Raw genomic sequence first — 16,856 nt, forward strand, 5'->3', positions numbered from 1 at the left:
TCTTGGAATAAGAGGAGTGATCTCCACACTCATGGTGTTTCATGATCGCACTAAGCACATTGAGGTGCATTACCACTTTGTCAGGGAAAGACTCTCTGCAGAGCAGAGATCAACTTAGTCTGTCTATGTGCCTACACAACATGATAACATGGCAGATTTATTCACGAAGGCTCTTCCTTGTGAAAAATTCGAAGCTTTTCGTAAAGCTTTGGGCTTACTACCATTTCAGGATTGATTGGCCATACCCTGTACATGTTCACATCATCACTTAAGGGGGGATTTGTAGCATTATATGGTAGTGATGTGTGTGAACACACTTAGGACCGTCGGGGGCATTTTTTCCCTCACTAGGAGGTTTTTTCCCCTGTGCGTATGTACACCCTTTTATCTACTCATTTTGGGGTGTGCACTTATCTTTTGTATCTGGCACACATTTGTTTATTCTAATCTAGTGAGTTTGTGTGCTCTCAAGCTTCTTTATCTTGTGTGTGTGCATTGTTGCAACCCTAACCCTAATTCTAACATCAAAGGCAAGGACTTAATTTTTAGGAGAGTTCCAAAAAGAGAGGAGATCTTTGCCATTATGGCTTCCTACCATGAAGTCGTCTGTGGTGGTGGAGAGCATTTTGCCTTGAAGTTGACACTGAGAAAATTTTTGATAGCTGGGTATGTATGGCCCAGTTTGATAAGGGATGTGTATCACTGGTGTAGGAGCTATGAGCCTTGTTAGAAACAAGACAGTAAGGTTTTGCAATATGAGTTGAGAAAGAGTATTGTATCATATGGGGATTTTGAGAAATGGGGATTGGATGCAATTGGTCCTCTGCCCACTACTGCTAGGGGCAAGACCTACATATTGACTGGAGTAGACTATCTGACCAGATTGGTTGAAGCTAGATGTGTGAAGAATGTAACTGCTAAAGAGGTGGCCAAATTTCTATTTGAAGACATATGTACTAGATTTGGCATGCCATTCGGAGCTGTTGATAAACCAGGGGCCTAGATTCAAAGGAGAGCTTATGCAAAAACTACATATCACACATAGATTCTCCACTCCTTACTATCCACAATGTAATGGGGTGGTAGAAAGATTTAATGGAGAGTTGTGTACTATGCTGGCTAAGTGTCTGGAGGAGCATCCCAAGAAGTGGGACTTGCATGGTTCTCAACACTATGGGCTTACAGGAGGACAGCTATCAAATCAGCCTACTACTACTGAGTCACCATATTATCTTGTTTTTAGAAAAGAAGCTATGATGCCCATTGCAGTTGAGATTCCTAGTTTACAGTTTCTTATAAAGCACCATGATAGTGGTTTGGATGTGTATAAAGAGATATTGTTGGATCTTCAAGAGTTGCAGTTAGCAAGAGAAGTAGCCTTAAACTATTATATTCAGCTAAGCAATAAAAGAGCTGAGCATTTCAATGAGACTGTTAAGGACAAAGGCATACAAGAAGGAGATTTGGTGCTCAGATACAATACCAAGCTGGACAACACCTTCCAAAACCAAGTTCCAGATTAAGTGGGAGGGTCCTTTCAAGGTTGTACATATATATGAAAATGGTACTTATCAGCTAATAGTAGACTTGGATGACCAACTGCATTCCAAAAGAGTTAATGTTTACAGGTTGAAGCCATATTGGTGCAGAATTATGACAATTCAGAAAGATTAAGAGATGTTAGATACAAGCCTGCCTGCTGATGCAGAGGTTGTAGTTGATGCAGTAAGATACTTGTTGGGATTTGGATGTACTTTTCTTTGAGGATTGTCTTAGTGAGCCAGCAGCATATGGTTGAGCATGAATATTCTAACCATAGGGGTTGGGAAAATTATGATAGGTTTTTTTAATGCCCAAAGGAAATGCCCAACAGTAGATGTGTCCACCCCACCCCAAGAAAACGAAATAAATTATTGATGTATAGTTAGAAACCTTAGGAAAAGATGACTGCTAAGTGGCCACTTTCCAAAAACAAAAATTAGCCATTGTCGCCCCAACCAAAAGAAGAAAATAACACTTGTATGCAGTAGAGGAGGGGAGATTGCAGAGAGAAGGGCAAGAATTTTGGGAAGCGGTGGAGGGAAGATTGGAATTGGAGACGCTTGGAAAAGAGAAGTTTGTAGAAAGAGAAGAGGAGGGGAGATTGCGGAGAGAAGGGCAAGAGTTTTGGGAAGCGGTGGAGGGAAGATTGGAATTGGAGACGCTTGGAAAAGAGAAGTTTGTAGAAAGAGAAGATTGTATTGTGTGTGAGCTAGACATCAAGAAGAGAGTAGAGAAGAAGGTCGAAAGAGAGCAGTTTAGTGGAAGTTTGTTACGACTGTTTGTTTGAGAAGAAGACACCGCGGGTTTTGTCTGAGTTGACTTGAGTATGCCCAGAGCAGAAGTTGCAAAGGTGAGAGGGTCTTGTAGGAGGTGGGTTCCCTAAGACCTCTGAAGTTGCAAATCTATTGGAACTTGGACCAGTTGAAAGTCTTATTCAATAATTTTTTGCAGTGTTTATTGGTGGTTGTCTGCAAATCTGCAGAGTATAGCTACATGTATGGTGGTAATTTTTTGGTTCTTTGTGAAGTTGAGAATACAAGGTTTTACTGGGATAATTGTGTAGAAGTTTCTTGGTTTTTGTTGTGTTTTTTCTATTATGTTCTATCCCCAAATCTTAGGGATGTTGAGATTGGCTAAGTTCTGTATATATATACAAAAGGTCTGATTGTGTTGGTTTGATGAAATCTTTTGTTTTGTTTTTAGCTGTGTGGTTTTGATGGAGTTTGTTGAGGAGAAACAACTGTGAGTGAAGAGCTGACTTGTGCTGAGTCAGAACTATATCAGTTAGCTAGTGTTTGAGTTAGCAGGTTTTGACAGAGGTGACAGAGGCAGCTTGATCAACCGTGTGTCAAAACAGGTCAGCTAAGGTTGTTAAAGTATTGGTCTAGTCCTATTTAAGACTTGTGTGGGCCAACAATCAAAACCAATCGAAAGTCAGTTTAACGGGTTGGGCATTGCTTATGGTTTAGTGTTTGTTTAAAAGGGAGTCACTAGGATCACCTGAGGCTCAATTGGGGTCGGTCGTGTGTAAGATTCCTCCCTCTAGATTTTGAGGTATATAGGTGTAAGAACCTCCCCTTCTGATCTTATTATTATTCCCCTCTCTGAAATAAAAGAAAGATCATGTTTTACCCTGTTTTGGCTTGGAGAGAGAAAATGTCTAGAGGGAGGTAATCCAAAATTGAGATATTTTTGGATATAAAAATCCTCCTGCTCCTCCTGGTGTCTAAAATGGTTTCTCCTGAAACATAAATTCAAAAAGAACTTTCCAATGTGCAATTGGAATTAATTGAAAATAGGTATAAAGGACCTTAGCCATAGGGTCTAGATTTTCAGAAATTTTTGGATTATGGTCCAATTAAGGTTCCTATGGGCCAATATGATCAATCCAAGTGTGGGGAGGAGATAAATCCAATTTATAAAAGACAAATACCCAAAAATGAGTAAATGCCCACATAAGATGAAGAGTTGACTGAGTACAAGGTTTATTAGTAAAAAACTATGAATATTACTAAAAAAAGAGATATTTTGGGTATAATGATACATTTTTGACACCTTGGTAAGGAGAAGGGGGCTCTTCAAGGAGGCGCCTATTTCACATGTGTGGAGGAATTTTAAACTAAAAAATAATAAGATATTTTTATCTCTCCTCTCTCCTGGATTAAACCAAATAAAAAAGGGAGCCAAACTAGTCCAAATTTAGCCAAACTGAACCTGGAAAATTCTAGAACCTAGTTGGACTTGGTTAGAGGCCTCCCTCACCTATAAATAGATCCTAAGCCCTTTGTATTAAATTATGTGGACTATACCATGCTAGTATTATACTAAAATAATTATATTTTCTATTATCCTCTAAAAATCCTCTACAATTTGGAGAGAATGGAGTTTCTCTCTCTCTTCAACCTTCTTTAGAGTCTTCATCAATATACTAAACCAATTGATTGGTTGGGGACCTCTCCTTAGACTAAAGAATCAAGCAAAATAAGAGGTAAAGTGTGATTTATGGTCTTTTTCTTAATCTCTAAATGTTTCTCACTTCTCAACCCCTCTCAAGCTTGAGAAATATTCAATTGAATGGCTCTTTAATGCAATTGAAGCTCTCTAATGGATTTTAGTGATTAAACACATAAAGTTTTCATTTATGCTTAAATTCAAAATACTTTTTTTTAAGCATATCTTTCTCTCCCCCAAATAATGGTCATTCCTATGACCTATTCTATATTCAATTAATACTTCTCATGGAGAAATTCTCTATTCACAAATCAAACTCTAGGCTTGTGAAGCTAGAGGTTTAAGAAAATGGTTTTTATACTTATATGCTTGAAAAAATGGTAATATTATGGGATAAATCCATAAATTGGATTTAATGCTAAAAGATAGTTATACTATCATAATTATTTTACTATTTCTTATTCTTTTCATAAAAAATAAAAATTACCAATAATAGCAGCAGCAGCGGAGCTATGGTAAAATATTTAAGAAATTGATGCATAATTCATTCTTATGCATAACGTGAAAAGAGGACTTCCTATCATATTCTAGGATTGCATATCCTAGATTAAAAGAATGGTTTTTGTCACATTCAATGGAAAACTAATTTTTAAGTTTATGTGTAATTAAATAATTAAGAAATGAGAAAATTATGGTAATTATATTTAATGATAAAAGACAAATTCCTATGACAATTGGAATTCAATCATTTTGATGGGAAAAGAGAAATTCCTAGCATATTGGAATTATTGGATATTTTATTTAAATTCAAAGATGAATTTTAGATAAATTTATTTTATCTATGAGAAATATTTAAATGGTAAAAGAGGAATTCCTATGACATTTGGAATTCAATCATTTAAATGGGAAAAGAGAAATTCCTAGCATATTGAAATTATTGGATATTTTATTTAAATTCAAAGATAAATTTTAGATAAATTTATTTTATCTATGAGAAATATCTAAATGGTAAAAGAGGAATTCCTATGACATTTGGAATTCAATCATTTAGATGGAAAAAGAGAAATTTCTAGCATATTGAATTAATGGATATTTTATTTTTGATAAATTTATTTTATGAGAAATATTTGATGATAAAAGAGGAATTCCCATGATATTGGAATGCAAATAATCAAATGCAAAAAGAGGAATTCCCATGATATTTGAGGTCCAAGAAATTAAATGAGAAAAAGAGAAATTTATAGTATAATTCAATTTTTGATTATTTATCAAAAGTGGAAATATGGGTAGAATTGATTTTTGTAAATCCCATGAATTCTTCTATTCCAAAAGAGGAATATTGAATATAATTCATTTGAGAAATTAAGAAAGAATATGGAAATAGTCGTTGAGAAAAAGAACCTTTATCTAGGCCAAGCAATTTGGCAGAAATTTAGAAAAAGTCCCATTATCGGTATCAAAGTAGTAAAAACTACTAAATGAGAATAGGATGTGATAAGATGTAAATGGGATGCGATAAGATGTGAATGGATGTGATAAGATGTAAATGGGATGTGATATGATGTGAATGGATGTGATAAGATAAAAATAAGATGCAATAAGATGTGAATGGGATGTGATAGGATGTGATAAGATGAAAATAAGATGCGATAAGATGTGAATGGGATGTGATGTGATGAAAATGAATGGGGATGAGATGTGAAGTCAATGGATGTGGATGAGAATGATGAGATGAGAATGAGAGAGAGGATATATGAAAGAATGGATGTGGATGTGTATGTAAAAGAATGGAATGTGGATGTGTACGTGAAAGAATGTAATGTGATGTGTATGTGAAAGAATGTGATGTGATGTGTATGTGAAAGAATGGATGTGGATGTGAATGTGAATGTGAAAGAATGGATGTGGATGTATATGTGAAAGAATGGATGTGGATGTATATGTGAAAGGATGTGATGTAATATAAAGGAATGTGGATGTGTATGTGAAAGAATGGATGTGGATGTGGATGTGTATGGATAGATGTGGGTAGTTGTACATGTGAACGATTGGATGGATGTGAATGAATGAGATGAGATGTGTATAAATGAGACATGATGTGGATAGATGTGATGTGATGTAATGTGGATAGAATGTATGGGATGGGATGGTGATGAGAATGAATGTGATGGATATGAATGAATGTGATGTGATGGATGTAAATGGATGTGATGTAAATGAATGTGATGGACGTGAATAGATGTGATGTGATGTGAATCGGGATGTGAATGAATAAGATGTGATGCCATGTGAATCAGGATGTGAATGAATGAGATGTGATGACATGTGAATCGGGATGTGAATGAATAATATGGGATGTGAATGGATGAGATGTGATGTGATGTGAATCGGGATGTGAATGAATGAGATGTGAAAGAATGATATGTGATGTGAAATGGATGTGATGAGATGTGATGTAAATTGGGATAGATGTGAATGGATGATATGAGATGTGAATGAATATGATGTGATGAGATGTGGATATGGGTAGATGCGAGTGGATGAGATCTGATGAGGATAAATGAAGAAAGATGTGATGAGATGGAAATTGATGTGATGAGAATGGGAATACATATGAAATGAATTTGGATTAAGTAATGTGGATTGATGTGGAAATACGAGAGTTCGTCATAGAAATTGTATTTATGACCTGGGAAATCCTAGGAGAACTCCAGCTCACAGTCGTTTGCCTCTGTCCAGAGTAGCCTCAGAACTCCTTCCCAGAACTAGGGCAACCAAAGAGAAAGAGTTCTACCTCAAACTGTAGCAGCCAGAGGAGTCACAGTAGCAGAAGTAGTGGAAGAAGAAAGAGGACAGATTTATGTTGCAATTGAAAACCAAGGGCCAAACCGTCAATTCTCCGTCATCCATACTCCAGCTAAGTATCAGGGTAAGCTTTTTAAACTTTTGATTGATTCAGGCAGTACTCATTCTTTCATTTCTCCTGGATGCTTGCATAAGCTAGTCTTAGATCAGAAATCAGGGAAACCTATGCAAGTTGAATTGGCAAGTGGAAAGATTCTTTTCACTCACCTTGAGACAGATCGTATTCAGTTCAATCTAGATGGGAGTTTAACTGACTGCCAGTTCAGAGTTATACCTTAGGGAGTTTTCGACGGGATCCTTGGAATGGATTGGCTCCACAAAAATCAAGCTGACATTCACTGTCATAATGGAACCATCTCCTTTCGTGACCTTCACGGAATCAAAGCTCAAGGAACCGGAATTTCAGGATCCCCTAGTCTGTAGTTAGTAAAAGCTTTTAAGTTACTAAAAGGACTTAGAAAGAAGTAGCGCATTTATCTTGTCAAAATGAATCCGGTAGACTCAAAGTTAAAAGCTAAAGAACCTGAATGGTTAAGTGACTATGATGATTTATTCCTGGCAGAATTAACAGAGATGCCCCCAATTCGGGAAGTAGATCGTCATAGAATTGACCCCCGGAGCTCAGCTAGTAGCCTTGCGCACGTACAAAATGCCAGTTTCTGAAGCCATCAAACTCAAGGAATAGCTTAGACAACTGTTGGAACAAGGGTTTGTAAGACCCAGTGTTTCACCTTGGGGTACGCCAGTTCTCTTTCAGAAAAAGAAAGATGGAACGCTAAGACTCTGTGTGGAATACAGAGGTCTCAATCAGTTTGACAGTTAAGAATAAGTATCCTATCCCCGGAATTGATGAGCTTCTGGATAGGCTAAGTGGAGCCCAGATCTTCACAAAGATAGATCTCAAATCAGGGTATTATCAAATCAGGATTAATGAGCAAGATATCCCGAAGACCGCCATCAATACTCGGTATAGGCATTATGAATTTATTTTCATGCCGTTTGGATTGACAAATGCCCCAGCTACATTCAATCGCTTAATGCAGGACATTCTCAGAGAATAATTGGATGATTTCGTTCTTGTTTTCTTTGATGATATTTTGATTTACTCAAAGAATGCAGATGACCATGAAGCTCATGTCAGAAAAGCACTTGAGATTCTAAGGAAGCACCAACTCTTTGCAAAAAAGAGCAAATGCACTTTCTCTGCTGACCATGTTGAATATTTGGGCTTTCTGGTATCCAAAGATGGAATTTCTCCAGACTCCGTGAAAGTCCAAGCAGTCATAGATTGGCCTGAACTGAAGACAGTGAAAGAAGTCAGAGGATTCTTGGGATTGACTAGTTGGTATAGAATTTTCATTCCAAAGTATGCTCTCATAGCTTCCCCCCTGACGAATCTTCTCAAGATGAATATCCCGTTTCAATATTCTGCCAGGTGCCAGAGTGCTTTTGATAAGCTGAAGACCGCCTTGGTAACCAATCCCGTTCTGAAGCTACCAGATTTCTCCTCTTTTGCTTGATTCTCTCCACCTCTTCACTTTTCCTAGAATATCTCCTAGAATATCTCCACACTTTCTAAATCTTCTCATGCTACCCTTTATTCTCTCCCAGTAGATTCTTCTCACCTTTTCACAGGTTCTTTCACATTTACACATTCTCTTTTACAGCCTCTAACCAAGGGCTTGTTCCCGCACACACCCTATTCACTTGTATATTTCAACACCTCCCCTCAAGTGAATACTCCTAGAACACCTAGACCCTATACAAAGTTTCTCTCTTACTTGATAGTCCACGACCAGTGTCTAGCACACCTCCCCTCAAGTTAACTTAGCACACCTGGACCCTGTACCAAGTTTCTCTCTTACTTGATAGCCCGTGACCAGTGCCTCAAATCCCTAAACTCATAGTCCTTGACACTCTCTCTATGTGTCCAAGGCTTACTACAAGTGCCCGCGACCTTGACTAAAGTGCTCACACATATATCTACCACGTGGCCTACATCATTGGTGGCTCAGAGGTGGTTTTACTTTGTTGGGGCAGGTTACATTGGGTTGTGGGGTCTCTCTCTCTCTCTCTCAGATTTTCACATGGCTCCTCACTCTTTGGAGCCTCACATCTTCTCTTGTCTTCAGTCTTCTTGTCGTGGTAGCTTTTCACGCGTCCATGTCTTCCTCTTCTTTCAGTCTTCTTGTTGTGGCAACTTCTCTTCTCGTGTCCATGTCTTCCTTCAATGCTTCCTCTAGATCGTCTTCTCGGTGTGGATCCTCTTCTTGGAAAGACATGTTCTTCTTCTTTCATTGCTGGGGTCATGAGCTTGTCCGTTAGGTCTTCTTGCTCCATGTGAGCAACATGTTTCAATGTTTTGCTGACAGTTCTTTTGGGCTTTTGATGTTTATCTTGTATCATTATGCAATGCAAACCCAAATCTATGCAGGAGGTCTTACCTCTTGCCTTATTCTGGACAAGGGCAATGTCTGATCCCATTTTTACACTGATGCAATGTGCCCAATACATAATGCATATAGCATTCATTCTTATGCACATTCCCAAATGCAACTCTGGATGTGAATAATCTTGAATTTGAGTGAGATTTGTAGGCATTAACCAAGGGTTAAATGCAAAATGATGATTATCACAAATTTATCAGCATAATTTTACCAGAAATTACATTAAATCAAGGGTAACCAATTTGCACGGAATGGTTGGAGTATCAAACCAACTCCAAATTGCAATCTGAAGTTATAGGGATCTGTATCAGATACCTAATGGTTAATTTAAACCCTCAATTGCACCAAAAAACATTGATTAGCATTGATTAATCACTGATTAGCAAATTAATCCACTGTTTTGTGTGCAAAAAATAGAGTATGCGAGGAGTCCAGATCTGGTGCCTTAGACTTCAAATGAGCTCAAATGCTTTCAAGGCCATCAATAGCAATGAGTCTAGTAGAGGATTAAGCCAATAAACACAAGATTTGACCAAATATTGAATGCTTAATCTCTATTTTACCAAAGTCACCTGCAGATTTGATGAAGAGCTTGGATCTCACGGTAGACTTGATCAAATTGAATTTTGACTTCACCAGCTTGTAGAGCATGCTTGAAAAGCCCTGGAGCTATGAGGAATTAGACCAATTTGATTGGATGAAGACAAGATCTGTAGATTTCTCAGAAAAAACTACGCTAGCTAAAAACACGATTTCTCCTCCTTCCGTCGGCAGTTTGCACTTTTGATTGGCTTGGCTGGAGCACATTGGGTTAGCTATCTTGGGCTAGAAGGGTTTGGGCAATGGTTGAGTGTGCAAGGAGAGGGAGCTCTTCCACTGGCTGGGGGTGCAGAGACTAGTTGAAAAAAGAGGGAAAATTATAATTTTTTACTAATCCTAATTAGCAAAATGATTAGCAAGATAATGAGCTCACAAATTGATGGATTCTAGGCATGGCTCTGATACCATGTTGAAATTATAGCAATGTGATGAGCTATGGTGGATCAAACACTAGAATCAACATCGTTAACAAAGTGATTAGCAAATAATTAAGACGTAATTAGTGAGTAATTAACAAATAGCTTAATGTAGGCATGGATAATAAAAAACCAGCAAATTCTCTTTAGGCCAATGCCTCAATTTATAGAGTTTATATCCAAGCATCTAATCCCACTGATTTCTCCTTGATTCACTCCACCTCTTTTGCTTGATTCTCTCCACCTCTTCACTTTTCCCAGAATATCCACACTTCCTAAATCTTCTCATGCTACCTTTATTCTCTCCGAGTAGATTCTTCTCACCTTTTCACAGGTTCCTTCACATTTACACATTCTCTTTTACAGCCTCTAACCAAGGGCTTGTTCCTGCACACACCCTATTCACTTGTATATTTCAACACTCATGCAGGAAGGTCATGCAGTGGCCTCTGAATCCCGAAAACCCAGAACGCATGAGAGGAATTATACTATCTATGACCTGGAACTACTCTCAGGAGTTTATGCCCTGAAGCTATGGAGACATTACCTACTGGGTCAAAGATTCACTTTGATGGACAGATCATCAAAGCTTAAAGTGGATCTTTACTCAGAAGGATCTCAACATGTGCCAAAGAAGGTGGATGTAGACCCTGCAAGAATTTGATTTTGAAATCAAGTACCGCCAAAAGAAAATATGGTAGCAGATGCCCTCAGCAGAAAAGCCTCCTTGCTTGCAATTATTGTAGTGTCAAATCCTTTGATTATTGAAGCAAGAGAAGATCATGCAGGACAGATTCTTTGGCCCTAGTGCTACCCTACTTATGCAGGAAAGCAAAACTCCATAGGAGTTGAACCGAATTCAAGGGTACAGCCTGGATAATGGAATTATGTATTATAATCGCAGGCTATGCATTCCCAATGATGAGGGAACTAAGGGTCAAATTCTGAATGAAGCCCATGACAGCCTTATTGCAAGACATCCAGGTTTCATCAAAACCTACATGTCTGTGAAGAAAAGCTTCTTTTGGCCTGGTCTAAAAAAGGATGTGCTTAATCATGTACGTCAATGTCAGACATTGTCTGTGAAGAAAAGCTTCTTTTGGCCTGGTCTAAAAAAGGATGTGCTTAATCATGTACGTCAATGTCTGACCTGTGTCAGAAAGTCAAGGCCGAGAGAGTAAAAATGCCTGGGAAGTTAAATCCGTTAGACATCCCCCAGATGAAGTGGGAATGCATCAGTATGGATTTCATTACTGGATTACCTTCAGTGCAATCAGGTGTTACAACTCCATCTTCGTGGTAGTTGATAGACTAAACAAAGTTGCCCATCTGATCCCAGTAAAAGAAACCTACACTGCAACGGATGTGGCCAGAGTGTTCCTCAAGGAAATCTTCAGATTGCATGGCCTACCCAGAAGAATAGTAAGTGATCGAGATCCCAAATTCACGTCAAGATTTTGGACTGCATTTTTTGAAGCAGTAGGAGCTTTCTTGGATCTCAGCACAGCTTACCACCCTAAGATCGATGGCCAAACAGAAAGGGTAAACCAAGTAATTGAAGATATACTTTGGTCATGCTGTGGGTGGCAGGAAACCCAAGAAGTGGCTAAGTTATTTGTACCTAGTCGAGTTCACCTACAATGCTTCTTATCACCGAAGTATTGGAATGAGCCCTTTCAAAGCTCTGTATGGACAAGATTGCTTAACTCCATTAACTTGGTCTGACCCATTGATTAGGGTCAAGATGTCCAAACAGATGCTTGACGATATGGAGCAGCAGATGCAGGCAATTCGTAAAGATATAAAAGCTGCCCAGGATAGAAGCAGATAAGAAGAGGACAGGTAAAGAATTCAAAGAAGCAGATATGGTCTTCATTCGAGTACGCCCCAAAAGAAGTTCTCTATCTCTTAGGAAGTACAAGAAGCTATTCCCCATATATTGTGGGCTATAGCTGATTACAAAGAAAGTAGGTGACTTAGCCTACGAGCTTCTTCTGCCTCCTCATCTCAAAGTACATAATGTATTTCATGTCAGCCTTCTTAAAAAGTATGTACCAAGCCCGAATCATGTGCTTGATGATGAAATCTTAACTTCTTCAACCCAAGGGTAGATGGAACTCCAACCTGAAGAAATCCTTGATGTTCAAGAAAAGGTTCTCAGGAACAGAATTCTAAGAGAATTATTGGTCAAATGGAAGTTCTATCCTTTTGAAGATGCCACCTGAGAGAAAGAAGCCGAACTGTTGGCAGGATTACCCCCAGTTTGCGAGATGAGGGTATCTTGTATTTTTCAAGTGGGAGAGAATGTAAGATTCCTCCCCAGCCTCTCAAGATGTCCAGCATCTTCCCCTGCTGTAATCAAATCCCTCTTCAAAAATATAAAAGATCTTGTTTCTACCTATTTTGGCCTAGAGAGAGAAAATATTCTAGAGAGAGGTTATTCAGATTTTGAATATTTTTGGATAGAAAAATTTCTCATCTTATTAAAATAAGTTCCCCTGAAACAGAAGTTCAAAAAGATTTTCAGAAGGTGCATTAGAAATCAAGTATAATATGTTCAAGAGGCCTTACCCTAGGGGTCCAAATTTTCGAAAAATTTTAAATTAAGGTTTTGAGAGGCCAATCAGATTCATCCAAATGTGTGGAGAAGATAAATAGAAGAAATAAAGAAGATCCCCCCAAAAATGAGTAAATGCTCACATAAGATGAAGAGTGGACTAAGGACCAAAGGAAAAACTAAAAAAATGGATTTTTGATACCTCACAATAGGGATTCCCCCCTCATGAATGAGGCGCCTACTTCACACATGTGGTGGAGTTTTAAATCATCAAAAATTGAGATATTTCATCTCTCCTCTCTCCTAATTCAAGTCTAGTTCCAAAAAGTAAGCTAAACTAATCCAGAAAATTCTAGAATCAGTTTGCTTGGTTAGGAGCTCACTTTTTCCTACAAATAGAAGCCTCCCCCTTTTGTTGAAGCTTAATAGTGTTTTATGCACTGTTACCCTACTTCTCCCAAGAGCCAAGGACTGTGAATTTCTTAATAATTTACTAGTTTTTTACCATTTCCCTCTTCCAAAGATTGGTGGCCACTCTTGTTGCAAACAAGAGTAGAACCCTCAAACCATCAAGCCAAAGGAAAGCTCCCAGAATTCATGTAAGTTAGAAATCTTATATTTTTTTCTTTACTCTTTTAATGGTTTTCAAATTTTTGTTTTTGTTGAAATGACAATCTAATGCTATGCCTTGCTGAGAAGGCTTTCCCCCTCTCTCATTCTTAAAATCAGCCCTTCTTTATCCTAGTTAAGTGATCTAATAATTGGAATTAAACTTTTCATATTATTTCTCTCTTAAAAGTAAAAATTGATTAGTTTAGAATGCTTTAAACCAATTGGGGATAATTCCTAAGTAGATTAAGCTTAGAAAAATTGAAAAATGGTCAATCATACAAAGTGAAAATTGGAATTAAACTTTTCATATTATTTCTCTCTTAAAAGTGAAAATTGATTAGTTTAGAATGCTTTAAACCAATTGGGGATAATTCCTAAGTAGATTAAGATTAGAAAAATTGAAAAATGGTCAGCCATACAAAGGAGGTTATGGTAAAATTTTCTAAAAATTTTTGAAATAAATTTAATCTTTTATTAATCAAAAAGAGTAATCCCCATCGTTTGTGTATTCTAAAAGTGTCATTTTCATTCATGCATAGAAAGATGCATATTAATTATTATTTTTATTATAAAAGATTGATTTTTAATAGAATTAAATTCTATGCATAGAAAGATGCATATTGATTATTATTTTTATTTTAAAAGAGTGACTTTCATCAATATTGATTTTTATGCATAAATAGATGCATAAAAGAATATTTTTTTATTATAAAAGTGTTACTTTCATCAATATTGATTTTTATGCATAAATAGATGCATAAAAGAATATTTTTTATTACAAAAGTGTTTCTTTCACCAATATTGATTTTTATACATAAAATGATGCATAAAAGAATATTTTTTAAATAAAAGTGTTAATTTTATCATTATTGATTTTTATGCATAAAATAATGCATAAAAGAATATATTTTTATTATAAAAGTGTTACTTTCATCATTATTGATTTTTATGCATAAAAGGATGCATAAAAGAATATATTTTTAATTATAAAAGTGTTACTTTCATTAAAATGGATTTTTATGCATAAATAGATGCATAAAAGAATAATTTTTATTATTATAAAAGTGTTACTTTCATCATTATTGATTTTTATGCATAAAATAATGCAAAAAAGAATATATTTTTATTATAAAAGTGTTACTTTCATCATTATTGAATTTTATGCATAAAAGAATGCATAAAAGAATTTTTTTATTATAAAAGTGTTACTTTCATCAAAATGGATTTTTATGCATAAATAGATGCATAAAAGAATAAATTTTTAATGATAAAAGTGTTACTTTCATCATTATTGATTTTTATGCTTAAAAGGATGCATAACAAAATTTTTTTAATTATAAAAGTGTTACTTTCATCATTATTGATTTTTATGCATAAAATAATGCACAAAAGAATTTTTTTATTGTAAAAGTGTTACTTTCACTAATATTGATTTCTATACATAAAATGATGCATAAAAGAAATTTTTTATCAAAATAAGAGTTCACTTTAATCCTATGTTTAAATCCCATGAATATTGGAAAAATGAATAAGTAAATACTCAGTGAAGGAAAATTATACCGTTTCATATTCTCTAGGATGGTAATGAGAAAATTTAGAAAAACTATCGAAATCAGAATTTAGATAAATGACTAATTTATTCCTCATAGGAATTTGTGTTTAGTTTTGAATTCAGTAAAGTAATTGAAATATTACCTTCGAGAAAGATAGTTCAGGGAGAACCTTTCCAGACTCAAACCCTGAAACAGACTATGACCAAGACGTAACTCCTTTGTCAGTTTCAAGAAATAACGATGTGACCAGTTCAGTAATCTACACTCAAATCACCCACCGAAAAATCTGAAACTAAGTTGAGACCTTTGATTTTGATCTGAGGATCAAGAATTCAGAATTCAAACCTTGTTTTCTTAAAGGACTGTCTTACGCCAGAATGCTGGTGGAGGGAGCATTTGGTATATGTGTGTTCTAAGGGAAGTTCGGTTGCAATAGCTAGCGGGGAGTGTTCCAAAGGATAGCTCACGCAGCAAAGCTTGGTCTTGACTAGCCTCGGTATGGTTAAAATGGTACGCTTCTGGTATGATGGACGAGGGCCGACGAAGCGGGTTTTGACCAGGCGATGCACGGGCTCGCGGTGTCGAGGACACCCATGCTTATGTTGTGGAAGAAACATATGTATGATGACGAGAAACTTATTATAATCTGTTATACTGGGTCTCGTTGTTGACTTGCTGGTCTCAACGGAGAGTCCAGCGTGATACTGTTTTGTGAGAAACAAGGATTGAATGGAAATTTTGAGTTATGACATCTGTAAACCAGTAATTGTTTGAGTTATGACATCTGTAAACCAGTATGGGATTGTCTTGCTTGTCATCTATGTGGATGACTTGATTGTCACAGAAGATCATGCTACAGATATTATGCATGTCAAGAAGGCATTGAGTGGACAGTTTGATATGAAAGACTTGGGTGAATTGAGATATTTTCTTGGGATTGAAGTGATCAAAGACCATGCAGGGACATGGTTAGTGCAACGCCAATATGCATTGGATATGTTGGCAAAATATGGGATGACAAGGTGTAAGCCAATGAGTACACCTTTGGAGCATAATGTGAAGATGCGGGCTGATTTTGGTGAAGAGTTGGATGATCCATCTATGTATAGAAAGATGGTTTTGGTAATCTTATTTACATGACTATCACACGCTCGGATCTCAGTTATGCTGTGGGGCTAGTAAGCCAATTTATGCAAAGCCCTAGAAAACCTCATTTGGATGCAGTGAGACACATTATGCGCTATGTAAAGACCACTGCACATTATGGTCTTCTTTATGAGCATGCTAAAGGCTTGGATGTACACGGCTACATAGATACAGATTGGGCAGGTAGCTCATATGACAGGAGGTCTACTAGTGGTTATGCCTTACATTTGGAAGTGCAATGGTGAGTTGGAGTAGCAAGAAGCAACCTACTGTTGCTTTATCTAGTACTACAGAGGCTGAATACAGGGGTGCAGCCATTGCTACATGTGAAGGAGTATGGTTAAAGAGTCTCTTGGCTAATTTGGGTGAACCAATTGATGGCAAGGTTGTCATTCATTGTGACAACATGAGCAGTATATAGTTGGCCATGAATCCAGTTTTTCATGCGTGGACCAAACATATAGAGGTCCACTATCATTTTGTCAGAGAGAAAGTGTTGGATGGTACAGTGGATTTGCAGTATGTGAAGACTGAAGAGCAGGTGGCTGACATCTTTACAAAGCCACTTAGTAGGGAGAAGTTTGAGTACTTCCGTACTATGTTGGGAGTAAATGGGATGAGCTTGAGGGGGAGTGTTGAGAGCTTTGATAGCCCAAGCTCATCTACA

At 36.9% G+C, this 16,856-nt stretch overlaps 1 protein-coding gene across 1 annotated transcript; it reads left to right on the plus strand.

Annotated features, from left to right (window-relative positions):
- The first annotated feature begins 1,112 nt into the window (after nt 1–1,112).
- On the plus strand, nt 1,113–1,523 carry LOC147642089 (uncharacterized). Its single transcript, XM_086802018.1, has one exon. The coding sequence runs from the start codon at nt 1,113–1,115 to the stop codon at nt 1,521–1,523; it is 411 nt and encodes a 136-aa protein (XP_086658144.1).
- Nucleotides 1,524–16,856: the final 15,333 nt, after the last annotated feature.

The sequence above is a fragment of the Cibotium barometz genome, chromosome 1, assembly GCF_041138505.1.
Source record: "Cibotium barometz isolate CiBa-2024 chromosome 1, ASM4113850v1, whole genome shotgun sequence".
Taxonomy (NCBI): Eukaryota; Viridiplantae; Streptophyta; class Polypodiopsida; order Cyatheales; family Cibotiaceae; genus Cibotium; species Cibotium barometz.

What these genes read in the sequence shown, in the direction of transcription:
- LOC147642089 (XM_086802018.1), top strand. Translation starts at nt 1,113, where the DNA reads ATGCTGGCTAAGTGTCTGGAGGAGCATCCCAAGAAGTGGGACTTGCAT.